The sequence below is a fragment of the Malus domestica genome, chromosome 14, assembly GCF_042453785.1.
Source record: "Malus domestica chromosome 14, GDT2T_hap1".
In the NCBI taxonomy this organism is placed as follows: domain Eukaryota; kingdom Viridiplantae; phylum Streptophyta; class Magnoliopsida; order Rosales; family Rosaceae; genus Malus; species Malus domestica.
The window spans coordinates 15,287,593-15,311,399 of NC_091674.1; the positions used below are offsets into that span (position 1 = coordinate 15,287,593).

At 42.0% G+C, this 23,807-nt stretch overlaps 1 protein-coding gene across 1 annotated transcript; it reads right to left on the reverse strand.

The window, feature by feature from the left end:
• Nucleotides 1-3,077: 3,077 nt before the first annotated feature.
• On the reverse strand, nucleotides 3,078-22,790 carry LOC103454799 (uncharacterized). Its single transcript, XM_070811752.1, has 14 exons — nucleotides 22,734-22,790; nucleotides 22,120-22,446; nucleotides 21,634-22,030; nucleotides 21,424-21,559; nucleotides 21,291-21,342; nucleotides 14,106-14,390; nucleotides 13,899-14,006; nucleotides 13,293-13,364; nucleotides 5,380-5,466; nucleotides 5,153-5,224; nucleotides 4,968-5,057; nucleotides 4,506-4,613; nucleotides 3,435-3,502; nucleotides 3,078-3,239 (listed from the first exon to the last, which is right to left on the reverse strand). Exons 1-14 carry the CDS (start codon nucleotides 22,788-22,790, stop codon nucleotides 3,236-3,238), a joined length of 1,863 nt encoding a protein of 620 aa, XP_070667853.1. The 3' UTR covers nucleotides 3,078-3,235.
• Nucleotides 22,791-23,807: the final 1,017 nt, after the last annotated feature.

Below are 23,807 nucleotides of genomic sequence, written 5' to 3' on the forward strand. Positions count from 1 at the left end.
ACTAGAAACTCTCTTCTATAAATAGAGATCATTATCTCACAATATTTCCTAATGTCATTTATACTAAATCATTCACTAGTACTCACTAAAGGAGAGCTTGAACCTAAGTACTTATGTAAACCCTTCACAATTAATGAAAACTCCTCTACTCTATGGACGTAGCCAATCTGGGTGAACCATGTACATCTTGTGTTTGCTTCCCTGTGCCTATCCGTTTACTTACTTATCCACACTAATGATCGGAGCAATCTAGCGAAGGTCACAAACTTAACACTTTCTATTGTACCAAAGTCCTCGCTAATTTTGTGCATCAACATTTGGCGCCGTATGTGGGAACGACACTTATTCCCACTCTCTTCAACTTTGTCAAGCTAGTTTCCACCATTCGTACACTCTCTTTTGACCAGGCATCCATCTCCAACATGGGGAGCGAAGGAAGCCACAACACACAGAATGACACCCCTCTTGCACCTAGTGCGAAACAACGAAAGAATGAAGGAAAGAGGGTTGCTCTTCAAGCTAAAGTCGATGAGCTAGAAGCTCAAAACAACAAGATAGGAATGAAGAATGAGGTCCTTCAAGAGCAGTATGAGAAGCTCTTTGAGACGCTCCACAAAACTATGCGTACTCAAACACGGGAGCTTGTTGCCCCTGTAGACATCAACCATCATCTGGGTGCCCCCCAACACGGAAGGTCACTTTCCTTCGACATGGGTATCCCTGATGAGGAGTGAGCTAATCATCAAAACATTGATCAACACGAGACTTCTCTTAACCCAGCTGCTTCGACCCGGAGCAGGAGAAGTGGAGAAAGACACCTCCTTGCAGAAGGGTTGGAAGGATCGAAAGCCGTTTATCGTGACTGCCGAGACTTCCTAAAGCAACGTCGAGAGAATCCCCTCCACATATGCTCGAAGATCAATAACCTAAGGGTTTCTAAAAGACTCGGTCCCCTCCCACGACCCAGGCCAGCTGCCAATCTAGGGAAGGGACGACATGTCCTAGAGGAACATGAAGGTATATGAGACTCAGAGATGTTTCGATATACATACCTTGAAAGTCAGTACGGCGAGTCCAGGGAAAAATCACATGCTCTTGATCAAACCTTCCTACTTCCAAGAGGAGATGAAGATTTATGAAAGAAAGCTCCAGTGGTACATGACTTCATTAAGGACCCTCTTGTCCTACAGCTTCTTGAGGAAGTAAACAAGTTGAAGGCCGAACGTCAGGCCGAGATACCTGATTGGAACCAACCCAGGCTTGACCCTCTCACAAGGAGGATCCTTGACACCCCTCTTCAAGCGAAGACAAAACAAAAGCTTGGTTTACAACTCTATACTGGAAGGGAGGACCCAATTGAACACCTTAACCTCTTTGAGTCTACCATGGCATATCGGATGCACACCGACGAAAAGAGATGTTTTCTCTTCCCCTCCACCCTCTCTGGCGGAGCTCTAAACCGGTATTGTCGTCTTCCACCTGAGATAGTAGACTCATTTGAGGAACTGAGGAAAATGTTTATCTCTCAACACATCTTCCATACCGATCGCTTGCATTCTGCAGATGATTTGTACACTATTCGCCAGAAGCCAGACGAGTCACTACGAGAGTATGCTGGTCGTTTCAGCCATGAGTATTCTTGCTGCGCTGAGGCAGATGACAAGACCGCCCTCAAGGCCTTCACGGTAGGCCTACGTGATTGTTTCTTCAAGTACATGATCAATGCCAACACCTGGAAGACTTACTCTGAGGTGAGGGCACAGGCTTACAACCATGCCTCCGCCGAGGCAAGGACATATCAAGGGAAACCCCTCACAACCACCCTTTACCAGCAAGTAGGGAGTGGAAGCCAAATCCAACCAAATGAGAAGACCTCGACCTTCCAAACTGCAGCGGTGCCTCCCCCTGCCTTACTTAATACTTTGCCAAGTTAACAGACATATCAATCTCAAGGCAAAAGGAAAGATTTCAATCCTCACCAGTCTCATTTTAGTAAAAAGAGTAATGGACACTACCGCGGTAACCAAGGGTATCGCCATGATAATCCCCGACCCCAGGCAGTCAACACAGTGGGTCAAGCACGTGTTAGGACGGCCTCTACCCCGAGGTATGAGGCATACACACATTTGAATGCCACATGCGTGGTCATTTACCCCAGCATAGCACACCTGATACCGAAGCCAAAGTCGAGGCACCCGGATTACAAGCCCACGAAGAACACGGGCACGTTTTGCTACTACCACGAGCATAACGGCTATGACGGCGAGAAGTGTATCACCCTTCGTGATCATATTGAAGCTTTGGCACGTGAAGGAAAAATCGATCAATTCTTCCTTTACCCTCTAAGGGGTAACCATAACCAATGCCAGGTGAATGTGATATATTCCATAAGTGGTGGCACACCCATATCTAAATCTTCCAACAGGGCCATGAAAAATAGTGAACGAGCTTTAAGGTCTGGCCACCAAGTGTTTCACGTGGAAGACATCAGGGGAGGTAAGTATCAAAAGCCTAACTGGGATCCAATATGTTTCTACCCTAAGGAAGAAAGATGTATCATCTACCCTCACAATGACCCACTGATTGTGGAAGCTCACATAGCCAACTTTGAAGTACGACGAATCCTGGTAGACACGGCGGCTTCGGTCAATATCATGTTTGCTGAAGCTTTTAGGGCACTTAATGTAGCTAAACACTTACTCGGTTTCCCCTCTGATAAGCTTCTCCGGTAATATCGTGCAACATTTGGGGAGCATACACTTACCTTTCACCATTGGTACAGACCCTTACACAGCTACCATTACCACTAACTTCCTGGTGGTTGATTGCCCAACGGCATACAATGTCATCTTCGGACGCATAGGCATCAATGATCTCAAGGCCATGGTATCCACACATATCTTGTTGATGAAATTTCCAACCCCCTATGGCAATAGTTACATCAAAGCAGATCAACTTAGTGCACGATCATGTTACAACACTTCATTATAACACTTCATTAAGCTTGGAGTATTTACAGATCCCCATCTCTACAAAATGAACAACAATTTCCATCCTCCCCGCCATGGAAACGAATTCCCATTTCTAACTTCACAAAATTTCTAACGATACCCGTCATGAACGAAACTGCACTCGCTCTACCCAAATAGCAAGAAAGAACAGAACTAGCCTACTCTGCTTGTACATGTTAGAATCACATATTTCATCTCTTCTTTGTCCAATGATGTTTGAACTATTACCTGCAAAAAATAATGCAATCAGTAATCGATTGACTTTAACACAAGTCAGTGTCTGCTTCTAAGAAGTGCTTCTAATGTCTTAAACGCAGAGATAATTTGATTTGGTTAAGCAAATTATCTTTTCAAAGAGAAATAAAGGAAAACAGATAGTAATTGAAGCCTTGAAGGTAAACTGCTGTCAATTTCATAACTCACCTCCTGTACTTATTTTCTGATCGAGCAAGCAACTTGTATTGATTCTCAAACATGGATGCCATATAAACCTGCATTAAAAAGATAGGTCCACAGCAGATACTTGAGTTTGGAAAGAAAAGTTTAAACTATTTTGGACTAGTGGAAACAGATTTAGACAAATACTAAGATGCACTAGTTTTTCTAACGAAAACGTGACACTAAGAAGTCCAGGTCAAAAGATGATGCATTTTCCAGCTTATTACTTCAAATATGGCATTTGTTGATGCACAAAATCAGTGAGGACTTTGGTACAACAGAAAGTGTCAAGTTTGTGACCTTCGCTAGATTGCTCCGGTCATTAGTGTGGATAAGTATGTAAATGGAAAGGGACAGGAAAGCAAACACAAGATGTACGTGGTTCACCCAGATTGGCTATGTCCACGGAGTAGAGGAGTTCTCATTAATTGTGAAGGGTTTACACAAGTACATAGGTTCAAGCTCTCCTTTAGTGAGTACTAGTGAATGATTTAGTACAAATGACATTAGGAAATATTATGAGAGAATGATCTCTATTTATAGAAGAGAGTTTCTAGTTTCATTCTGACATTGACACGTGTCTTGTTGTGATTGGCTTCTGATGTTGACACGTGTCGCGCTATGATTGGCTTCTGATGTTGACACGTGTTGCGCTGTGATTGGCCTCCTGGTTGTAGGGAAACTCTTCTGGGTCCTTGACGATATAACGTTGACCGGTGCTCAGTAGTTTCGGGATTGGTCAAGTATGGTACAAACAACATTAAAAAGGGAGAGACTCTCAACAGAATGAGATTCTTTCAACATTAATGTATTGGCTAACACTTCTGGTTGAGCATTTGTGCAATCTGTTAAACAAACACATCAACCATGCAACATCGACATGTTACATTAGCCTTTCAAACGAGGAACTTAAATCTTTGTTATTCTGTAAATCCCTAAATAGGGTCCCACATGCAAATCTGGATTACTACACTGCACATAATAGTATGCAGCTTTCTACCAACCTTAACTTTTTTGTCCACTGATCTGAAATCAAGAAATGTTAGGTGTTCGTACCTGAAATGTGGGAGCTAACCCTGGGCTCAAGAAATAGCGACCTTTTGATACAGACTGGATTCCTTCGGTTTGTTGCAGCTCTTTGATAAGAGATTCGACATCAGCCCACTGTCAAAAATATTGAATCATATGGTGTTGATAAGCAAAAGAAACATCGTGTATGGAGTCTGTTCATGCAGATACCAGATAGTTTACATATGTATCATAATATCATTGAGGTTATATCTTCTATGTCAATCCATCGAAGAGATAAACATATGTCAATCCACTCTACAACAATAAAGACGCTTTTTTCACTGTATGCATTTGTTTTTTATTATTTATTATTTTACTTTTTGTAAAAGCATTTGGTTTCTTATACTCTTAATGTCACAAGTATGCGCTACGCAGTTCACAACTATGATGATGTAATTAGACTAATATATCCCACTGAAGGTCGATCTGTGGGGGGAAGAAAAAAACCTCAGTATCTGCTTGTGCTGCTTCTAATCTCCCATCCAGGCTATCACAATCTCCAACTACGGACTCCAAGGTCTCCATCAATGGATCTGGCTGCAACAAATACGAACGGATCTTTCTTATTAATTGCATATCTCATCAAACAAATTAGACATGTGTATCCAAGAAATCCATAAGATATACATTACCATAATCTCCTTTAATGATAAGAAGATGCGTTCAAGTGCAAAATCCAGTTGGTAAACTTTTGCCTCCACAATCTGAGATCAGAAAGAGAGAAAAAAGGCAGAACAATACATAAAGAAACACCGAAACTCTAAAAAATGCTAACAAACTAAGTACAAATCACAAACTTCAGTGGCATAGACCGAATATTAAACAGTATCTCCTACAATTAGATCATTAACCAAATTACCTGACCAATTTTAAAGTAGGAAGAAGGATCCACTGTGGCATCCCAAGATATTTCTGTCTGATGGATTAATGCAGGCACTCCTTCAACCTACATTAATGTAGAGAGGTTCATTTTTGTGAGGAAAACTAGGTATCCCAGTCTCGGCTCCATTTTCAGGACCCTAAAGTAATGAAAATATAGCACAAAGCATTGTGCCAAAACCAGATAGTAGCAAGGCCAATCCATCAATAGATTGTTTTGAATAACTTATACAACAACAACAAAGCCTTTTCCCACTATGTGGGGTCGGCTATATAAATCCTAGAACGCCATTGCGCTCGGTTTTGTGTCATGTCCTCCGTTAGATCCAAGTACTCTAAGTCTTTTCTTAGGGTCTCTTCCAAAGTTTTCCTAGGTCTTCCTCTACCCCTTCGGCCCTAAACCTCTGTCCCGTGGTCACATCTTCGAACCGGAGCGTCAGTAGGCCTTCTTTGCACATGTCCAAACCACCGTAACCGATTTTCTCTCCTCTTTCCTTCAATTTCGGCTACTCCTACTTTATCTCGGATATCCTCATTCCTAATCTTATCCTTTCTCATGTGCCCACACATCCAACGAAGCATCCTCATCTCCACTACACCTACGTGTTGATGCTTCACCGCCCAACATTCTATGCCATACAGCATTGCCGGCCTTATTGCCGTCCTATAAAATTTTCCCTTAAGCTTCAGTGGCCTATGACGGTCACACAACACGCCGGATGCACTCTTCCACTTCATCCATCCAGCTTGTATTCTATGGGTGAGATCTCCATCAAATTCTCCGTTCTTTTGCAAGATAGATCCTAGGTAGGGAAAACGGTCGCTCTTTGGTATTTCCTGATCTCCGATCCTCACCCCTAACTCATTTTGGCCTCCGTTTGCACTGAACTTGCACTCCATATATTCTGTCTTTGATCGGCTTAGGCGAGGACCTTTAGATTCCAACACTTCTCTCCAAAGGTTAAGCTTCGCGTTTACCCCTTCCTGCGTTTCATCTATCAACACTATATCGTTTGCGAAAAGCATACACCAAAGAATATCGTCTTAAATATTAAGTTTGTGATCTTCGCTAGCTTGCTCCAGTCATTAGTGTAGATAGAGACAGGAAGCAAACACAAGATGTACGTGGTTCACCTAGATTGGCTACGTCTACGGAGTAAAGGAGTTCTCATTAATTGTGAAGGGTTTACACAGTATATAGGTTTAAGCTCTCCTTTAGTGAGTACAAGTGAATGATTTAGTACAAATGACATTAGAAAATATTGTGGAAGAATGATCTCGTAATCACGAAACTTTTAAGTACCGAAGTGTGGTATCGTCTTCACTTGCCTTATCTGTCTCATAGGTAGATGTGGCATCTTCTTTGGAAGTACTCTTCCTCCCTCCAGGGGTGGTATCTTTAACTGGTGGAGATGCACAAGGTAATGTATCAATTTCACTTGACGCTTACTTGTAGTTTCAGGCTTGGTCAAGCGCGATACAAACCATGTAGTAGGAGTCCTCCAAGTCGCCGAGCTAGGGGATCTGCTGAAAGAGGTGACAGACAAGGTAAGCAATCAGAGCTCCAAGCAATCAGTCCCAGATCAGAAGTTTTGATTTCGAGTTCCGGCTGATTGTTATCCTTCTCCTTATCTTGCAGGTAGCATGAAGGATAAAGAGAAGAAAATGAGAAAATGTGATATGAGATACTTTTTCTTTTGAAGAAGTAACTTTCCACAGGCTTATTCTTGAACTGGGCTGGAGGGTTTTCTTGTTTCCACTAGAGTATAAGGCCGACTGAAGAATTTGAGGGTCAAAACAAGTCCATCAAATCTAGAATACGTTCGACCCTGCTGATATGAGATACTTTTGCTGTTGACAAAGTAGTGGATGTATCGGCACGTGTTCTGTTACGCTTGTCTCCACATGCTTCCTTGTATCCTTCTCACTTGCCCTATTTGTTCCTCAGGCAGATGTGGTATCTTCTCGGGAAGCATAAGATGTTGAAGATGAGTACTCGAGAGCAATGGGGTTCCAGGCAGTCAGTTCCGGACTGGAAGCTTGATTCCAAGTGCTGACTGATTGCTCTCTTTCTCCTTGTCTTGCAGGTAAGAACAAGGCCAAAGGAAAAGACAGGAAAAAAACATGATATGGGATACTCTTGCTTTTAACCCTGATGATATGAGATATTCTTGCTCTAGTGTAGCTCGTTTGCAGAGGTGTTCTCGGGGGGGAAAGAAAGCTGAGTATTTCGAGAGGCTTCGTTGGGAGTGCCCTATCAGATATGAGGAAGGGTTGAGCATTTTTGCAGGTCTGCCTGTCCGTTGAGGATAGAGGTCGACATATATAGGGGTCTCCTTAACAAGGAGTAATACTATTCTTTTACCCTGCTTGGTCATAGCACGGTAGTGGGAGCTGCCAGCTTCACGTGTTTTAACTCTGTCAGAGCATTTTGAAAAAGTGGTCTGTGGTATCTGGAAAACTGATGTTACGTGTGAAGATTACAGACAAGCTTTATCCAAGGAGATCTGGCTCTCAAAGTTGAGAAAGCGATGCCTCTTCGGTTTTTGAACAAGCAATCCTGTCGGGGATCTGTCTCTCGAGATTCGGAGAACGGTGCCTCTTCGATTTTTGAGAAAGCAATCCTGCTAGGAGTCTGGCTCTTGAGATTCGGAGAGCGGTGTCTCGTCGCTTTTTGAGAAAGTAATCGTGTTGGGAGTCTGGCTCTCGAGATTCGGAGGACGGTGCCTCTTCGATCTTGAAGCAAGCAATCTTGTTGGGAATGTTTTCTCGAATGTGAGTAAAGGTTAGGCCTGTTTGCTAGTCTACCTTGCCACGGAGCACAGAGGTTGACCCACATGGACTTTCCAATTATCCAGCAATGGTCCTGTTCCTTTACCCTTGTGGGTAATAATATGGTAGCTAGACCTTCAAAATTTATGTGTCTAAACTTTGTTAGTGCTGTTTCTTTGCTATTCTTTTACCCTTCTTGGTCATAGCGATGTAATGGGAGCTGCAAGCTTTACGTGTCTAAACTTTGTCAGAGATTTTTGGCAAAGTTATCTGTGGTACCCGTGAGTTGATGTTGCGTGTGGAAAGTGAATGATTGAACAGTAACATTCACGTGCTTTCTACTTCACTAGAAATCTTCGACAGAATGCCCGTAATTTTCGCAAAGTTAAGTGTGCATGTGACAGGTACTGACAAGGCTGAAAAAGCAAGTGCCTCTTCGATTTTTTAGATCGACCCTCGTGGTCTCCGAGCAGCCCAGCTTTTGAGAAAGCAAGCGCCTTTTCGATTTCTGCGATCGACCTTCGTGGTCTTTGAGCAGCCCAGTTTTTGAGAAAGCAAACGCCTCTTCGATTCCTAAGATCGGCCCTCATGGTCTCTTAGCAGCCCAGCTTTTGAGAAAGCAAACGCATTTTCGATTTCTGAGCAGGCGCCTCTTCGATTTCTGAAGCTCCATCGAGTGCGGATTTTTATAGAGGCTGGTATTAAGTTCCAAAGCACACTTGAATCTCCACCAGTAGAAGCTCCCTTCTTGCATTTCTAAGATCTTGATTTGTCCGACTTCTTTTCTCTTCAACACCTTTGAAAATGTCTGGCCCCTCCGACCGTCGTTTTGACTTGAACCTTGTTGAAGAGGCAGCCACGCCTTCTCTAGACAACATATGGCGCCCATCCTTCGTATCCCCTATTGGTCCTCTTATCATTGGGGATTCCGTGATGAAGAATGATATGACCACTACGGTGGTGGCCAGGAACCTTCTCACTCCCAAAGATAACAGACTACTTTCCAAACGGTCTGATGAGTTAGCTGTTAAGGATTCTCTGGCTCTCAGTGTTCAGTGCGCAGGTTCTGTGTCTAATATGGCCCAACGCCTATTTGCTCGAACCCGCCAAGTTGAATCATTGGCGGCTGAAGTGATGAGTCTCAAACAGGAGATTAGAGGGCTCAAGCATGAGAATAAACAGTTGCACCGGCTCGCTCATGACTATGCTACAAACATGAAGAGGAAGCTTGACCAGATGAAGGAATCTGATGGTCAGATTTTACATGATCATCAGAGGTTTGTGGGTTTGTTCCAAAGGCATTTATTGCCTTCGTCTTCTGGGGCTGTACCGCGTAATGAAGCTCCAAATGATCAACCTCCGATGCCTCCTCCTTCTAGGGTGCTGTCCAGTACTGAGGCTCCGAATGATCCCCCTCCGGTGCCTTCTCTTTCTGGGGCTCTGCCGACTGCTGAGACTTCTCCTAAGCAACCTTTGTGAAGGCTCCCTCTTGTTTGTTTATTTTGACTCGTGTATATGTACATATTTGTAACTTCTTAGAGATATCAATAAATAAGCTTTGTTTCATTTCAACGTATTGTGTTAAATACACCAAAGCTTTCTTCACTAAGTTCTTTGAATTTTTCTTTTGTTGAAGCTTGTATGTTGAAGCTTTGTGAGTGGAGCATGTAGGTTGAGGTAGTGTTCCCTTAATTTCCCGGGTGGGGAAAACTTCTCGATTGGAGACTTGAAAAATCCAAGTCACTGAGTCAGGTCGGCTATATGAATCTTAGAACGCCATTGTGCTCGATCCTGTGTCATGTCCTCCGTTAGATCCAAGTACTCTAAGTCTTTTCTTAGAGTCTCTTCCAAAGTTTTCCTAGGTCTTCCTCTACCCCTTCGGCCCTGAACCTTTGTCCCGTAGTCGCATCTTCTAACCGGAGCGTCAGTAGGCCTTCTTTGCACATGTCCAAACCACCGTAACCGATTTTCTCTCCTCTTTCCTTCAATTTCGGCTACTCCTACTTTACCTCGGATATCCTCATTCCTAATCTTATCCTTTCTCGTGTGCCCACACATCCAACGAAGCATCCTCATCTCCGCTACACCCATTTTGTGTACGTGTTGGTGCTTCACCGCCCAACATTCTGTGCCATACAGCATCGCCGGCCTTATTGCTGTCCTATAAAATTTTCCTTTAAGCTTCAGTGCCATACGATGATCACACAACACGCCGGATGCACTCTTCCACTTCATCCATCCAGCTTGTATTCTATGGTTGAGATCTCCATCTAATTCTCCGTTCTTTTGTAAGATAGATCCTAGGTAGTGAAAACGGTCGCTCTTTGGTATTTCTTGATCTCCGATCCTCACCCCTAACTCATTTTGGCCTCCATTTGCACTGAACTTGCACTCCATATATTCTGTCTTTGATCGGCTTAGGCGAAGACCTTTAGATTCCAACACTTCTCTCCAAAGGTTAAGCTTCGCATTTATACCTTCCTGAGTTTCATCTATCAACACTATATCGTCTGCGAAAAGCATACACCAAGGAATATCATCTTGAATATGTCCTGTTAACTCATCCATTACCAACGCAAAAAGGTAAGGACTTAAGGATGAGCCTTGATGTAATCCTACAGTTATGGGGAAGCTTTCGGTTTGTCCTTCATGAGTTCTTACGACAGTCTTTGCTCCTTCCTACATATCCTTTATAGCTTGGATATATGCTACTCGTACTCATTTCTTCTCTAAAATCCTCCAAAGAATGTCTCTTGGGACCCTATCATACGCTTTTTCCAAATCTATAAAGACCATGTGTAAATCCTTTTTCCCATCTCTATATCTTTCCATCAATCTTCGTAAGAGATAGATTGCCTCCATGGTTGAGCGCCCTGGCATGAACCCGAATTGGTTGTCCGAAACCCGTGTCTCTTGCCTCAATCTATGCTCAATGACTCTCTCCCAAAGCTTCATTGTATGACTCATTAGCTTAATACCCCTATAGTTCATGCAATTTTGTACGTCGCCTTTATTCTTGTAAATAGGCACCAAGGTGCTCTTTCGCCACTCGTTTGACATCTTCTTCGTTTTCAAAATCCTATTGAAAAGGTCAGTGAGCCATGCTATACCTGTCTCTCCTAAGGCTTTCCACACTTCAATCGGTATATCATCTGGGCCCACTGCTTTTCTATGCTTCATCTTCTTCAAAGCTACAACCAGTTCTTCCTTCCTGATTCGACGATAAAATGAGTAGTTTCTATACTCTTCTGAGTTACTCAACTCCCCTAAAGGAGTACTCCTTTCATGTCCTTCATTGAAAAGATTATGAAAATAACCTCTCCATCTGTCTTTGACCGCGTTCTCTGTAGCAAGAACCTTTCAATCCTCATCCTTGATGCACCTCACTTGGTTTAGGTCCATTGTCTTATTTTCCCTTGCTCTAGCTAGTTTATAGATATCCAACTCTCCTTCTTTGGTATCTAGTCGCTTATACATATCGTCATAAGCCGCTAACTTAGCTTCTCTCACAGCTTTCTTCGCCTTTTGCTTCGCTCTTCTATACCTTTCACCATTTTCATCGGTCCTATCCTTCTATAAGGCTTTACAACATTCCTTCTTAGCCTTCACCTTTGTTTGTACCTCCTTATTCCACCACCAAGATTCCTTTTGGTGTGGAGCAAAGCCCTTGGACTCTCCTAATACCTCTTTTGCTACTTTTCGGATACAGCTAGCTATGGAATCCCACATTTGGCTAGCTTCCCCCTCTCTATCCCACACACACTGGGTGATTACTTGCTCTTTGAAAATGACTTGTTTTTCTCCTTTTAGATTCCACCATCTAGTCTTTGGGCACTTCCAAGTCTTGTTCTTTTTTCTCACTCTTTTGATATGTACATCCATCACCAACAAGCGATGTTGATTAGCCAAGCTCTCCCCCGGTATAACTTTGCAATCCTTACAAGTTATACGATCCCCTTTCCTCATTAGAAGAAAATCTATTTGTGTTTTTGACGACCCACTCTTGTAGGTGATCACATGTTCTTCTCTCTTCTTAAAGAAGGTGTTAGCTAAGAAGAGATCATATGCCATTGCAAAATCCAAGATAGCTTCCCCATCCTTATTTCTCTCCCCAAAACCATGGCCACCATGAAAACCTCCATAGTTGCCTGTCTCCCTGCCCACGTGTCGATTTAAATCTCCTCCTATAAATAACTTCTTCGTCTGGGCAATTCCTTGCACCAAGTCTCCAAGGTCTTCCCAAAATTTCTCCTTCGAACTCGTATCCAACCCTACTTGAGGTGCGTACGCACTAATCACATTGATGAGTTCTTGTCCTATTACAATCTTGATTGCCATGATTCTATCTCCTACCCTCTTGACATCTACAACATCTTGTGTCAAGGTCTTGTCCACAATGATGCCAACACCGTTTCTCGTTCTATTTGTGCCCGAATACCAAAGCTTAAACCCTGAGTTTTCTAGATCCTTTGCCTTAAGACCAACCCACTTAGTTTCTTGTAGGCACATAATATTTATCCTTCTCCTCACCATAACTTCCACTACTTCCATAGACTTTCCCGTTAAGGTTCCTATATTCCACGTTCCTAAACGCATTCTACTCTCTTGAACTCTACCCTTCTGTCCTAGCTTCTTCACCATCCCCCGTCTAATAAGATCAAAGTACTTCTTTTGTGTGTCCTGTGTAAAGTTGATAGGAGCATATGCTCCCAAACAACTTTGAGTGGAGTCGTTCGAAAAGAAGTTTCTATGGCCCCCTTGCTCATTTAACACTGCATCCGGGTGCCGATGGAGATACAGCGAACCCTTGCTCACTTATCACTGTGCTCGGGCCACACAGCGCGCCACTTACGGGTGACGTCCTAGCTTTAGCGCGATTTCGTTCTGGATTCATTGTCATAAGGATTCGACGTAACTGTGGAGTGCCGGCTGTCGACTACCTGACGCCCTCCCCTTCCTCCTTTATCCGGGCTTGGGACCGGTAATGTAAGATAAACTTACATAGGCGGAGTTGTTTTGAATAACTTATAAATACAAAAAATTATCATCCGTGATATCAAAACACTAGAGTAAAGTTTTTTTTTCACTTCCAAGACAATGAGTGGCAAACCTTTCAGTTACCTCAACAAAAACACCAAAATAAGTGATTTTCTTGATGCAGCATTTCACAACATCTCCAACTTGAAGTTTTGCCTGCCATAAGAATCAATATAAGAGATTGAGACAACATATTGCATACTCGGAATTGCACAATAAGCTTTTGAAGAACATGGACTTCAGAGACTTAATATTTTAGGTATAAGATTGCTTCTCAGTTATTTGAGAACCACCCATGTAAAAGAGATTTTTCAGATCAACTTATACATATATTAGGATGAAATAATAAATCCCAATTTTAGGAGTAAAGGATAGGAATTCACATAGGAGAATTATAACATATAGCATACACCAGAAATCATTTTAATTAAACTCCATAGACCAACTCAAAATGATACTACAAAACACTGATTTCTTACAATCAGCTTTGGCAAGATTTTTATATTTATTAATATATTTCTAGTTTGCAGCTGTGACACTTATCCACCACCCTGAACAACCAAATATTGTAGTCTTCCAACTCTGGAAATAGAGGTTACCAAATACTGTAGCTTAAAAAGAATAATCAAAATGAAAGGAATAACAAACAGCACCATTCAAGATACATCACAAATGAAGGTGGCCTCTCACCATAAGACTTCTTTTTCTCTCAACCGACTCTTCCTTCTCTTTTGGCCTCACTGAAAATACAAGCTTCCCAAACTTTCTGTTGGTCAACACCAATTGTACTCTGATTTTCTACAAAATTCAGTTTCTAAAAATTAATTAAAAGGAATAAAAGATGAGAATAAAGTTTCCAAATGCAGCAGTCAATCTTCTCATTCAGGTTCTTCAAACCTGGCCAACAAATGATGATAAGAATTTGATTTTCTCTTGGTCATAAATTCTAAGAAGATCTTCCAATCTCATATCTGGTGAAACTATTGTCTCGTTTTTCGCGTCTGCATCAGGATCTTCTAGGCTTGGATTAGGAAGAGTATTCGTATCAATAATTCCTAGATTTCGTCTGTACAATGACGGGTCTAAGCCCTTCTGTCTCAACCATGACTCAAAAGCTAAGAACTTCCACTTGGAAGAAAGATTACGGTATGGCAGAAATCCAATTAACGAGCGGAAAGATACCTGTCATAAAGGTCAAATCAAACTCAGAAAGCTCAGATGGAAAGTATATATAGTTAACCACAAACACTAAAGAACAAATGAAAGCCTATGAAATGACTGTCCAAAGTGTACTTACAAAAAACCTCTGGTGCTAGCACTTATCAGTTCTACATCTCCCTTATCTCCTTTTTTTAACCAGATTTTCAGCCATAACCCAATCAGCATCTTCATAACCCTATAGATTTGTAGAGAATGAATTTTTTGTAACAGAACAACAACAACAACAACAAAGCTTTTTCCCACTAAGTGGGGTCGGCTATGTGAATCCTAGAATGCCATTGCGCTCGGTTTTGTGTCATGTCCTCCGTTAGATCCAAGTACTCTAAGTCTTTTCTTAGGGTCTCTTCCAAAGTTTTCCTAGGTCTTCCTCTACCCCTTGAGCCCTGAACCTCTGTCATGAGTCACATCTTCGAACTGGAGCGTCAGTAGGCCTTCTTTGCACATGTCCAACCCACTCATTCCTAATCTTATCATTTCTTGTGAGCCCACACCTCCAACGAAACATCCTCATCTCCACTACACCCATTTTGTGTACGTGTTGATGCTTCACCGCCCAACATTCTGTGCCATACAGCATGGCCGACCTTATTGCCGTCCTATAAAATTTTCCCTTGAGCTTCAGTGGCATATGACGGTCACACAACACGCCAGGTGCACTCTTCCACTTCATCCATCCCGCTTGTATTCCATATATTCTGTCTTTGATCGGCTTAGGCGAAGACCTTTAGATTCCAACACTTCTCTCCAAAGGTTAAGCTTCGCATTTACCCCTTCCTGAGTTTCATCTATCAACCCTATATCGTCTGCGAAAAGCATACACCAAAGAATAACATCTTGAATATGTCCTGTTAACTCATCCATTACCAATGCAAAAAGGTAAGGACTTAAGGATTGTTGATGCACAAAATCAGTGAGGACTTGGGTACAACATAAAGTATTAAGTTTGTGACCTTCGCTAGATTGCTCCGGTTATTAGTATGGATAAGTATGTAGAAAGATAGAGACAGGAGAGCAAACATAAGATGTACGTGGTTCACCCAGATTGGCTACGTCCACGGAGTAGAGGAGTTCTCATTAATTGTGGAGGGTTTACACAAGTACATAGGTTCAAGCTCTCCTTTAGTGGGTACAAGTGAATGATTTAGTACAAATGGCATTAGGAAATATTTTGGGAGAATGATCTCCTTTTATAGAAGAGAGTTTCTAGCCTTGTTCTGACATTGACACGTGTCGTGTTGTGATTGGCTTCCGATGTTGACACGTGTCGCGCTATGATTGGCTTCTGATGTCGACACGTGTCACTCTGTGATTGGCCTCCTAGTTGGAGGGAAAGCTTCTCGGTTGGGGACTTGCAAGATCCAAGCCACTAAGTAATCACGAAACTTCTAAGTACCGAAGTGTGGTATCGTCTTCACTTGCCTTATTTGTCTCATAGGTAGATGTGGCATCTTCTCTGGAAGTACTCTTCCTCTATCCAGGGGTGGTATCTTTAACTGGTGGAGATGCACAAGGTAATGTATCAATTTCACTTGAAGCTTACTTATAGTTTCAGGCTTGGTCAAGTGTGATACAAACCATGTAGTAGGAGTCCCCCAAGTCGCCGAGCTAGGGGATCTGCTGAGAGAGGTGACAGACAAGGTAAGCAATCAGAGCTCCAAGCAATCAGTCCCAGATCAGAAGTTTGATTTCGAGTTCCGGCTGATTGTTCTCATTCTCCTTATCTTGCAGGCAACATAAAGGATAAAGAGAAGAAAAGGAGAAGAGCTGATATGAGGTACTTTTGCTTTTGAAAAAGTAATTTTCCATAGGCTTATTCTTGAACTAGGCTGGAGAGTTTTCTGGTTACCTCCAAAGTATAAGGCCGACTGAAGAATTTGAGGGTCAAAACAAGTCCATCAAATATAGAGTACGTTCGACCCTGCTGATATGAGATACTTTTGCTGTTGACAAAGTAATGGAAGTATCGGCACGTGTTCTATTACGCTTGTCTCCATATGCTTCCTTGTATCCTTCTCACTTGCCCTATCTGTACCTCAGACAAATGTGGTATCTTCTCTGGAAGCATAAGATGTTGAAGATGAGTACTCGAGAGTTATGCCAGGTAAGTAATCAGGTAAGGGGTTCCAGGCAGTCAGTTCCTGACTGGAAGCTTGATTCCAAGTGTTGACTGATTACTCTCTTTCTCCTTATCTTGCAGGTAAGAACAAGGCCAAAGGAAAAGACAGGAAAAAAACATTATATGGGATACGCTTGCTTTTAACCCTGATGATATGAGATATTCTTGCTCTGGTGTAGCTTGTTTGCAGAGTATTTCGAGAGGCTTCGTTGGGAGTGCCCTCTTAGATATGAGGAAGGGTTGAGCATTTTTGCAGGTCTACCTGTCCGTTGAGGATGAAGGTCGACATATATAGGAGTCTCCCTAACAACAAGTAGTAATGCTATACCTTTACCCTTCTTAGTCATAGCACTGTAGTGGGAGCTGCCAGCTTCACGTGTTTTAACTCTGTCAGAGTACTTTGAAAAAGTGGTCTGTGGTATCTGGAAAGCTGATGTTGCGTGTGAAGATTACAGACAAGCTTTATCCAAGAAGATCTGACTCTTGAAGTTGAGAAAGCGATGCCTCTTCGGTTTTCGAACAAGCGATCTTGTCAGGGATCTGGCTCTCGAGATTCGGAGAACGGTGCCTTTTCAATTTTTGAGAAAGCAATCCTGCTGGGAGTCTGGCTCTTGAAATTTGGAGAGCGGTGTCTCTTCGATGTTTGAGAAAGTAGTCCTGTTGGAAGGCTGGCTCTCACGATTTGGAGGGCGGTGCCTCTTCGATTTTGGAGCAAGCAATCTTGTTAGGAGTGTTTTCTCGAATGTGAGTAAAGGTTGGGCATTTTTGCAAGTCTACCTTGCCACGGAGCACAGAGGTTGACACACAGGGACTTTCCAATTATCCTGCAGTGGTGCTGTTCCTTTACCCTTGCAGGTAATAATATGGTAGCTAAACCTTCAAAATTTATGTGTCTAAACTTTGTTAGTGCTGTTTCTTTGCTATTCTTTTACCCTTCTTGGTCATAGTGATGTAGTGGGAGCTGCAAGCTTCACGTGTCTAAACTTTGTCAGAGATCTTTGGCAAAGTTATCTGTGGTACCTATGAGCTGATGTTGCGTGTGGAAAGTGGATGATTGAACAGTAAGATTCACGTGCTTTCTACTTCACTAGAAATCTTCTACAGATTGCCCGTAATTTCCGCAAAGCTGAGTGTGCATGTGACAGGTGCTGACAAGGCTGAGAAAGCAGGTGCCTCTTCAATTTTTGAGATCGGCCCTCGTGGTCTCTGAGCAGCCAAGCTTTTGAGAAAGCAAACGCCTCTTCGATTTTTGAGATCGGCCCTCGTGGTCTTTGAGCAACCCAGCTTTTGAGAAAGCAAACGCTTCTTCGATCTTTAGGATCGGCCCTCGTGGTCTCTAAGCAGCCCAACTTTTGAGAAAGCAAACGCCTCTTCGATTTCTGAGCAGATGCCTTTTCGATTTCTGAAACTCCGTCGAGTGCAGATTTTTATAGAGGCTGGCATTAAGTTCCAAAGCACACTTGAATCTCCACCAGTAGAAGCTCCCTTCTTGCACTTCTAAGATCTTGATTTGTCCGACCTCTTCTCTCTTCAACACCTTTGAAAATGTCTAGCCCTTCCGACCGTCGTTTTAACTTGAACCTTGATGAAGAGGCAGCCACGCCTTCTTATCCCCTACTGGTCCTCTTACCGTTAGGGATTCCGTGATGAAGAATGATATAACAGCTGCGGTGGTGGCCAGGAACATTCTCACTCCCAAAGATAACAGACTTCTTTCCAAACGGTCTGATGAGTTGGCTTTAAGGATTCTCTGGCTCTCAGTGTTCAGTATGCAGGTTCTGTGTCGAATATGGCCCAACGCCTATTTGCTCGAACCTGCCAAGTTGAATCATTGGCGGCTGAAGTGATGAGTCTTAAGCAGGAGATTAGAGGACTCAAGCAAGAGAATAAACTGTTGCACAAGCTCGCACATGATTATGCTACAAACATGAAGAGGAAGCTTGACCAGATGAAGGAATCTGATGGTCAGATTTCTTGATCATCAGAGGTTTGTGGGTTTGTTCCAAAGGCATTTATTGCCTTCGTCTTCTGGGGCTGTACCAAGTAATGAAGCTCTAAATGATCAGCCTTCGATGTCTCTTTCTTCTTGGGTTCTGTCCAGTACTGAGGCTCCGAGTGATCACCCTCTGGTGCCTTCTCTTTCTGGGCCTCTACCGACTGCTGAGACTTCTCCTAAGCAACCTTTGTGAAGGCCCTCTCTTGTTTGTTTATTTTGACTCATGTATATGTACATATTTGTAACTTATCGGAGATATCAATAAATAAACTTTGTTTCATTTCAACGTATTGTGTTAAATACACCAAAGCCTTCTTCACTAAGTTCTTTGAATTTTTCTTTTGTTGAAGTTTGTATGTTGAAGCTTTGTGAGTGAAGCATGTAGGTTGAGGTAGTGTTCCTTTAATTTCTTAAGTGAGGAAAACTTCTCGGTTGGAGACTTGAAAATTCAAGTCACTGAGTGGGGTCGGCTATATGAATCTTAGAACGCCATTGTGCTCGATCCTTTGTCATGTCCTCCATTAGATCCATGTACTCTAAGTCTTTTCTTAGAGTTTCTTCCAAAGTTTTCCTAGGTCTTCCTCTACCCCTTCCGTCCTGAACCTCTATCCCGTAATCGCATCTTCTAACCGGAGCGTCAGTAGGCCTTCTTTGCACATGTCTAAACCACCATAACCAATTTTATCTCAGCTTTCCTACAATTTCGGCTACTCCTGCTTTACCTCGGATATCCTAATTCCTAATCTTATCCTTTCTCATATGCCCACACATCCAACGAAGCATCCTCATATCCGCTACACCCATTTTGTGTACGTGTTGATGCTTCACCACTCAACATTCTGTGCCACACAGCATCGCCGGCCTTATTGCCATCCTATAAAATTTTCCCTTGAGCTTCAATGGCATACGGCAGTCACACAACACGTCGGATGCACTCTTCCACTTCATCCATTTAGCTTATATTCTATGGTTGAGATCTCCATCTAATTCTCCATTCTTTTGCAAGATAGATCCTAGGTAGCGAAAGCAGTCGCTCTTTGGTATTTCCTGATCTCCGATCCTCACCCCTAACTCATTTTGGTCTCCATTTTCACTTTACTTGCACTCCATATATTCTGTCTTTGATCGGTTTAGGCGATGACCTATAGATTCCAACACTTCTCTCCAAAGGTTAAGCTTCACATTTACCCCTTCCTGAGTTTCATCTATCAACACTATATCGTCTGCGAAAAGCATACACCAAGGAATATCATCTTGAATATGTCCTGTTAACTCATCCATTACCAACGCAAAAAGGTAAGGACTTAAGGATGAGCCTTGATGTAATCCTACAGTTATGGAGAAGCTTTCGGTTTGTCCTTCATGAGTTCTTACGGCAGTCTTTGCTCCTTCATACATATCCTTTATACCTTAGATATATGCTACTCATACTCCTTTATTCTCCAAAATCCTCCAGAGAATGTCTCTTGGGACCCTATCATACGCTTTTTCCAAATCTATGAAGACCATGTGTAAATCCTTTTTCCCCTCTCTATATCTTTCCATCAATCTTCGTAAGAGATAGATTGCCTCCATGGTTGAGCGCCCTGGCATGAACCCGAATTGGTTGTCCGAAACCCGTGTCTCTTGCCTCAATCTATGCTCAATGACTTTCTCCCAAAGCTTCATTGTATGACTCATTAGCTTGATACCCCTATAGTTCATGCAATTTTGTATGTCGCCCTTATTTTTGTAGATAGGCACCAAAGTGCTCTTTCACCACTCATTTGGCATCTTCTTCATTTTCAAAATCCTATTGAAAAGGTCAGTGAGCCATGCTATACCTGTCTCTCCCAAGACTTTCCACACTTTGATCGGTATATCATCTGGGCCCACTGCTTTTCTATGCTTCATCTTCTTCAAAGCTACAACCAGTTCTTCCTTCCTGATTCGACGATAAAAGGAGTAGTTTTTTACACTCTTCTGAGTTACTCAACTCCCCTAAAGAAGTACTCATTTCATGTCCTTCATTGAAAAGATTATGAAAATAACCTCTCCATCTGTCTTTGACCGCGTTCTCTGTAGCAAGAACCTTTCCATCCTCATCCTTGATGCACCTCAGTTGGTTTAGGTCCCTTGTCTTCTTTTCCCTTACTCTAGCTAGTTTATAGATATCCAACTCTCCTTCTTTGGTATCTAGTCGCTTATACATATCGTCATAAGCCACTAACTTAGCTTCTCTCACAGCTTTCTTCGCCTCTTGCTTCACTCTTCTATACCTTTCACCATTTTCATCGGTCCTATCCTTGTATAAGGCTTTACAACATTCCTTCTTAGCCTTCACCTTTGTTTGCATCTCCTCATTCCACCACCAAGATTCCTTTTGGTGTGGAGCAAAGCTCTTGGACTCTCCTAATACCTTTTTTGCTACTTTTCGGATACAACTAGCCATGGAATCCCACCTTTGGCTAGCTTCCCCTTCTCTATCCCACACACACTGGGTGATTACTTTCTCTTTGAAAATGGCTTGTTTTTCTCCTTTTAAAATTTCAAGCACAAGATTAATTTGACAATCCTAGCTGAAGAAATTCTGTAACGCAACATAAAGTAGTACCTATAAGGGAATCATCCTTTTGACCAGGACCACCTTTGGATTCTTCAAGATTGTTACATATTGTGTTAGATGCTGTAAATTCGGACAAATCCTTGGAGCTATCATTATCTTCAACAGCATCAGCCATACTAGATTCGCCATTCTCAGAGTGCTCACTATCGTCTTCACTTTATGAAAACCCATTTCTTCTTTAACAGATTTGTTTAATCTATAAGAAAACAACCTGCTAATCAAGCAAAATATAAACTTAGGGTGGAGATATAGATATATGAAAACCCATTTCAGTTACCTTTTTGGTTTTCCTTGTATTGCAGTGTCTATCGACAAGTCAACGTCAGAAACAGGTAAGTTTGTACCAGATAGTTCACTCGAAGCAGATACCTCATCACCGGACTCCATATTGCTCTGCTCATATGGGTGCAATCCTTAAAATTTCAAGCACAAGATTAATTTGACAATCCTAGCTGAAGAAATTCTGTAAAGCAACATAAAGTAGTACTTATAAGGGAATCATCCTTTTGACCAGGACCACCTTTGGATTCTTCAAGATTGTTACGTATTGTGTTAAATGCCGTAAATTCGGACAAATCCTTGGAGCTATCATTATCTTCAACAGCATCAGCCATACTAGATTCGCCATTCTCAAAGTGCTCACTATCGTCTTCACTCTTTGTTTTGACGCAATTTGCTTTGGGTTTTTCTAATAGCGTAAAACCATGAACTTTATCATTTTCTTCTTCCCTCCACTTCTCTATTTCTGCATTACCAATGATATTCTTATTTGCATCACTAGATTGCTCTTGTTTATTTTCGCTACTTTCATCAACACTCACCGGTTGGGGCTTTCTCAACAACATCATATCACTAAATTTCTCCTTTGGTTGCTCAACCCTCATCTTCAACGACAAATTTGGTTTAATTCTCAACCTCGAAAGAACATCTTCAATGTCATCCTCATTAAACAAACTCGGTTTCTCAAAATAACATTAGGAACACTACCTTTAGTAGGTTCCACAGGCTTGGAAACTGGGCGTCTCAGGTTCTTAATTTGCGACACTCTTGGCTTATCATCCACTTCAAATTTAACTCCTTTCTTTGGCACCGGTCGAACCAAGTTCAAACCATTCAATGACCTAGATGACTGAACTTCCTTGGGCCCATCAAAAGTTAACTCCTTTTCTTCGATGGTCCGAACTTCCTTGGCCCCATCAAAAGGTACCTCCTTTATCTCAACAATTTTACCCTTGTTCTTGTAAAAACTTTTCTCAATATCCATATAACTAGCTTCTGGGTTTGCTTTTCTACCCAATATCTACAATACAAAACAACAACATTCTCAAATAAAACTATATTCCAATAGAACCACTATGCATTCATAACACACACACACACACACACACACACACACACACACACACACATATACATACATATAAACAGAGAACTAGCTTCTGGATTTGCCTTTTCTACTCAAAATCTATAATTTAAAAATAATAACATCTTAAAGAAACTAAAAAGTTTATCTACCAATTCTGACAAGTTCATATGCAACTTTTATCAAACAACTGGTGTGAAATAACAAGCACAACACACACATACCTTGGCAATCGTAAGTTTGGGGTCCTCCCCAATCAAGCGGCCGAACTTGAGCTCCATTTGGTTCAAAGGGTCAAGCTTCGGTTCTTCCCTAGAACTAAAAACAACGCATTTCTTGTTCCTCGAAGGGAAAATTTGGGTTGTGGAAGAAAGTGAAGGAAGAAGACAAGTGTGAGTGAGAAAGAAAGGGGTGGTGTTGGTGGCGAGGGAAAGAGAGAAACTGTCCATTTATAGAGAGAGATAGAGAGAGTGCCAAGGTAAGGTTTTGGAGATTTTTGGGAAGGACAAGGATCCTCTCCGGAGGAACCGGATCCATCCTGACCGAGGTTGAACCTCTGAGCAAATCACACGGGCTATTGAGAACTTTTAGACAGTTAAGATCAAATTTCAACTGCCAATGTGATTTGCCCATGAGGGAGGGGATTTGGTTCCTCTTAGATTCTTTTTGTAGGGGGCTCGGAGATCAATTAATCGTGTTCATTCATCCTACATCGTGTGGCCAGTTTTTGTTAGGTACTATTTATATTCAATTTTAAATTAAAAATTTAAAATGATTTTTAACCGCACGATGTACGATGAGCGGACACGATTGATTGATCCTCCGGATCCTTTTTATGAGGATCCGGAGAGGACCCTATTCCTTTGGGGAACGAACAAGTTTTATTATTTGCCGGAGAGCGCGAAGCGTGTAATTTTACAATTTTTCATGGGAAGTCAAATGACATTGCCGCAAGTGGTTCTCTACCACAGTGGTAGAGAGGAGTGTCATTCTTGCACTATGATGTGGATTTGAACTCTGTTGGCCTCCTAATCTAACACTTGATCTAACACATCTATCATTTGACAAAATAAAAGTCACATTTGTAGATACAAATTCCCACCATCTCTTCCTTTGACAAAAATGCACCTGCAAACCAATAAAACCTAAGATTAAGGCAAAAGGCCTTACACACCCATGATGAATGGGGGCTTCGACCGAAGAATCTCCGATGTTAAAGTTAGAATTCTGAAAATAATGTATTTAAGAGTTTGTGGATAGCAAATGGCTTATCATTTTAGTAGTATAAGTGAGGTATA

Coding starts and splice junctions, on each gene's coding strand:
- LOC103454799 (XM_070811752.1), bottom strand. CDS start 22,790: ATGGAGCTCAAGTTCGGCCGCTTGATTGGGGAGGACCCCAAACTTACG. Junction 14,007..14,105: donor TATCATCATTTGTTGGCCAG/GTTTGAAGAACC, acceptor TGAATTTTGTAG/AAAATCAGAGTACAATTGGT. Junction 3,503..4,505: donor GGTTAGCTCCCACATTTCAG/GTACGAACACCT, acceptor TTTTTAATGCAG/GTTTATATGGCATCCATGTT.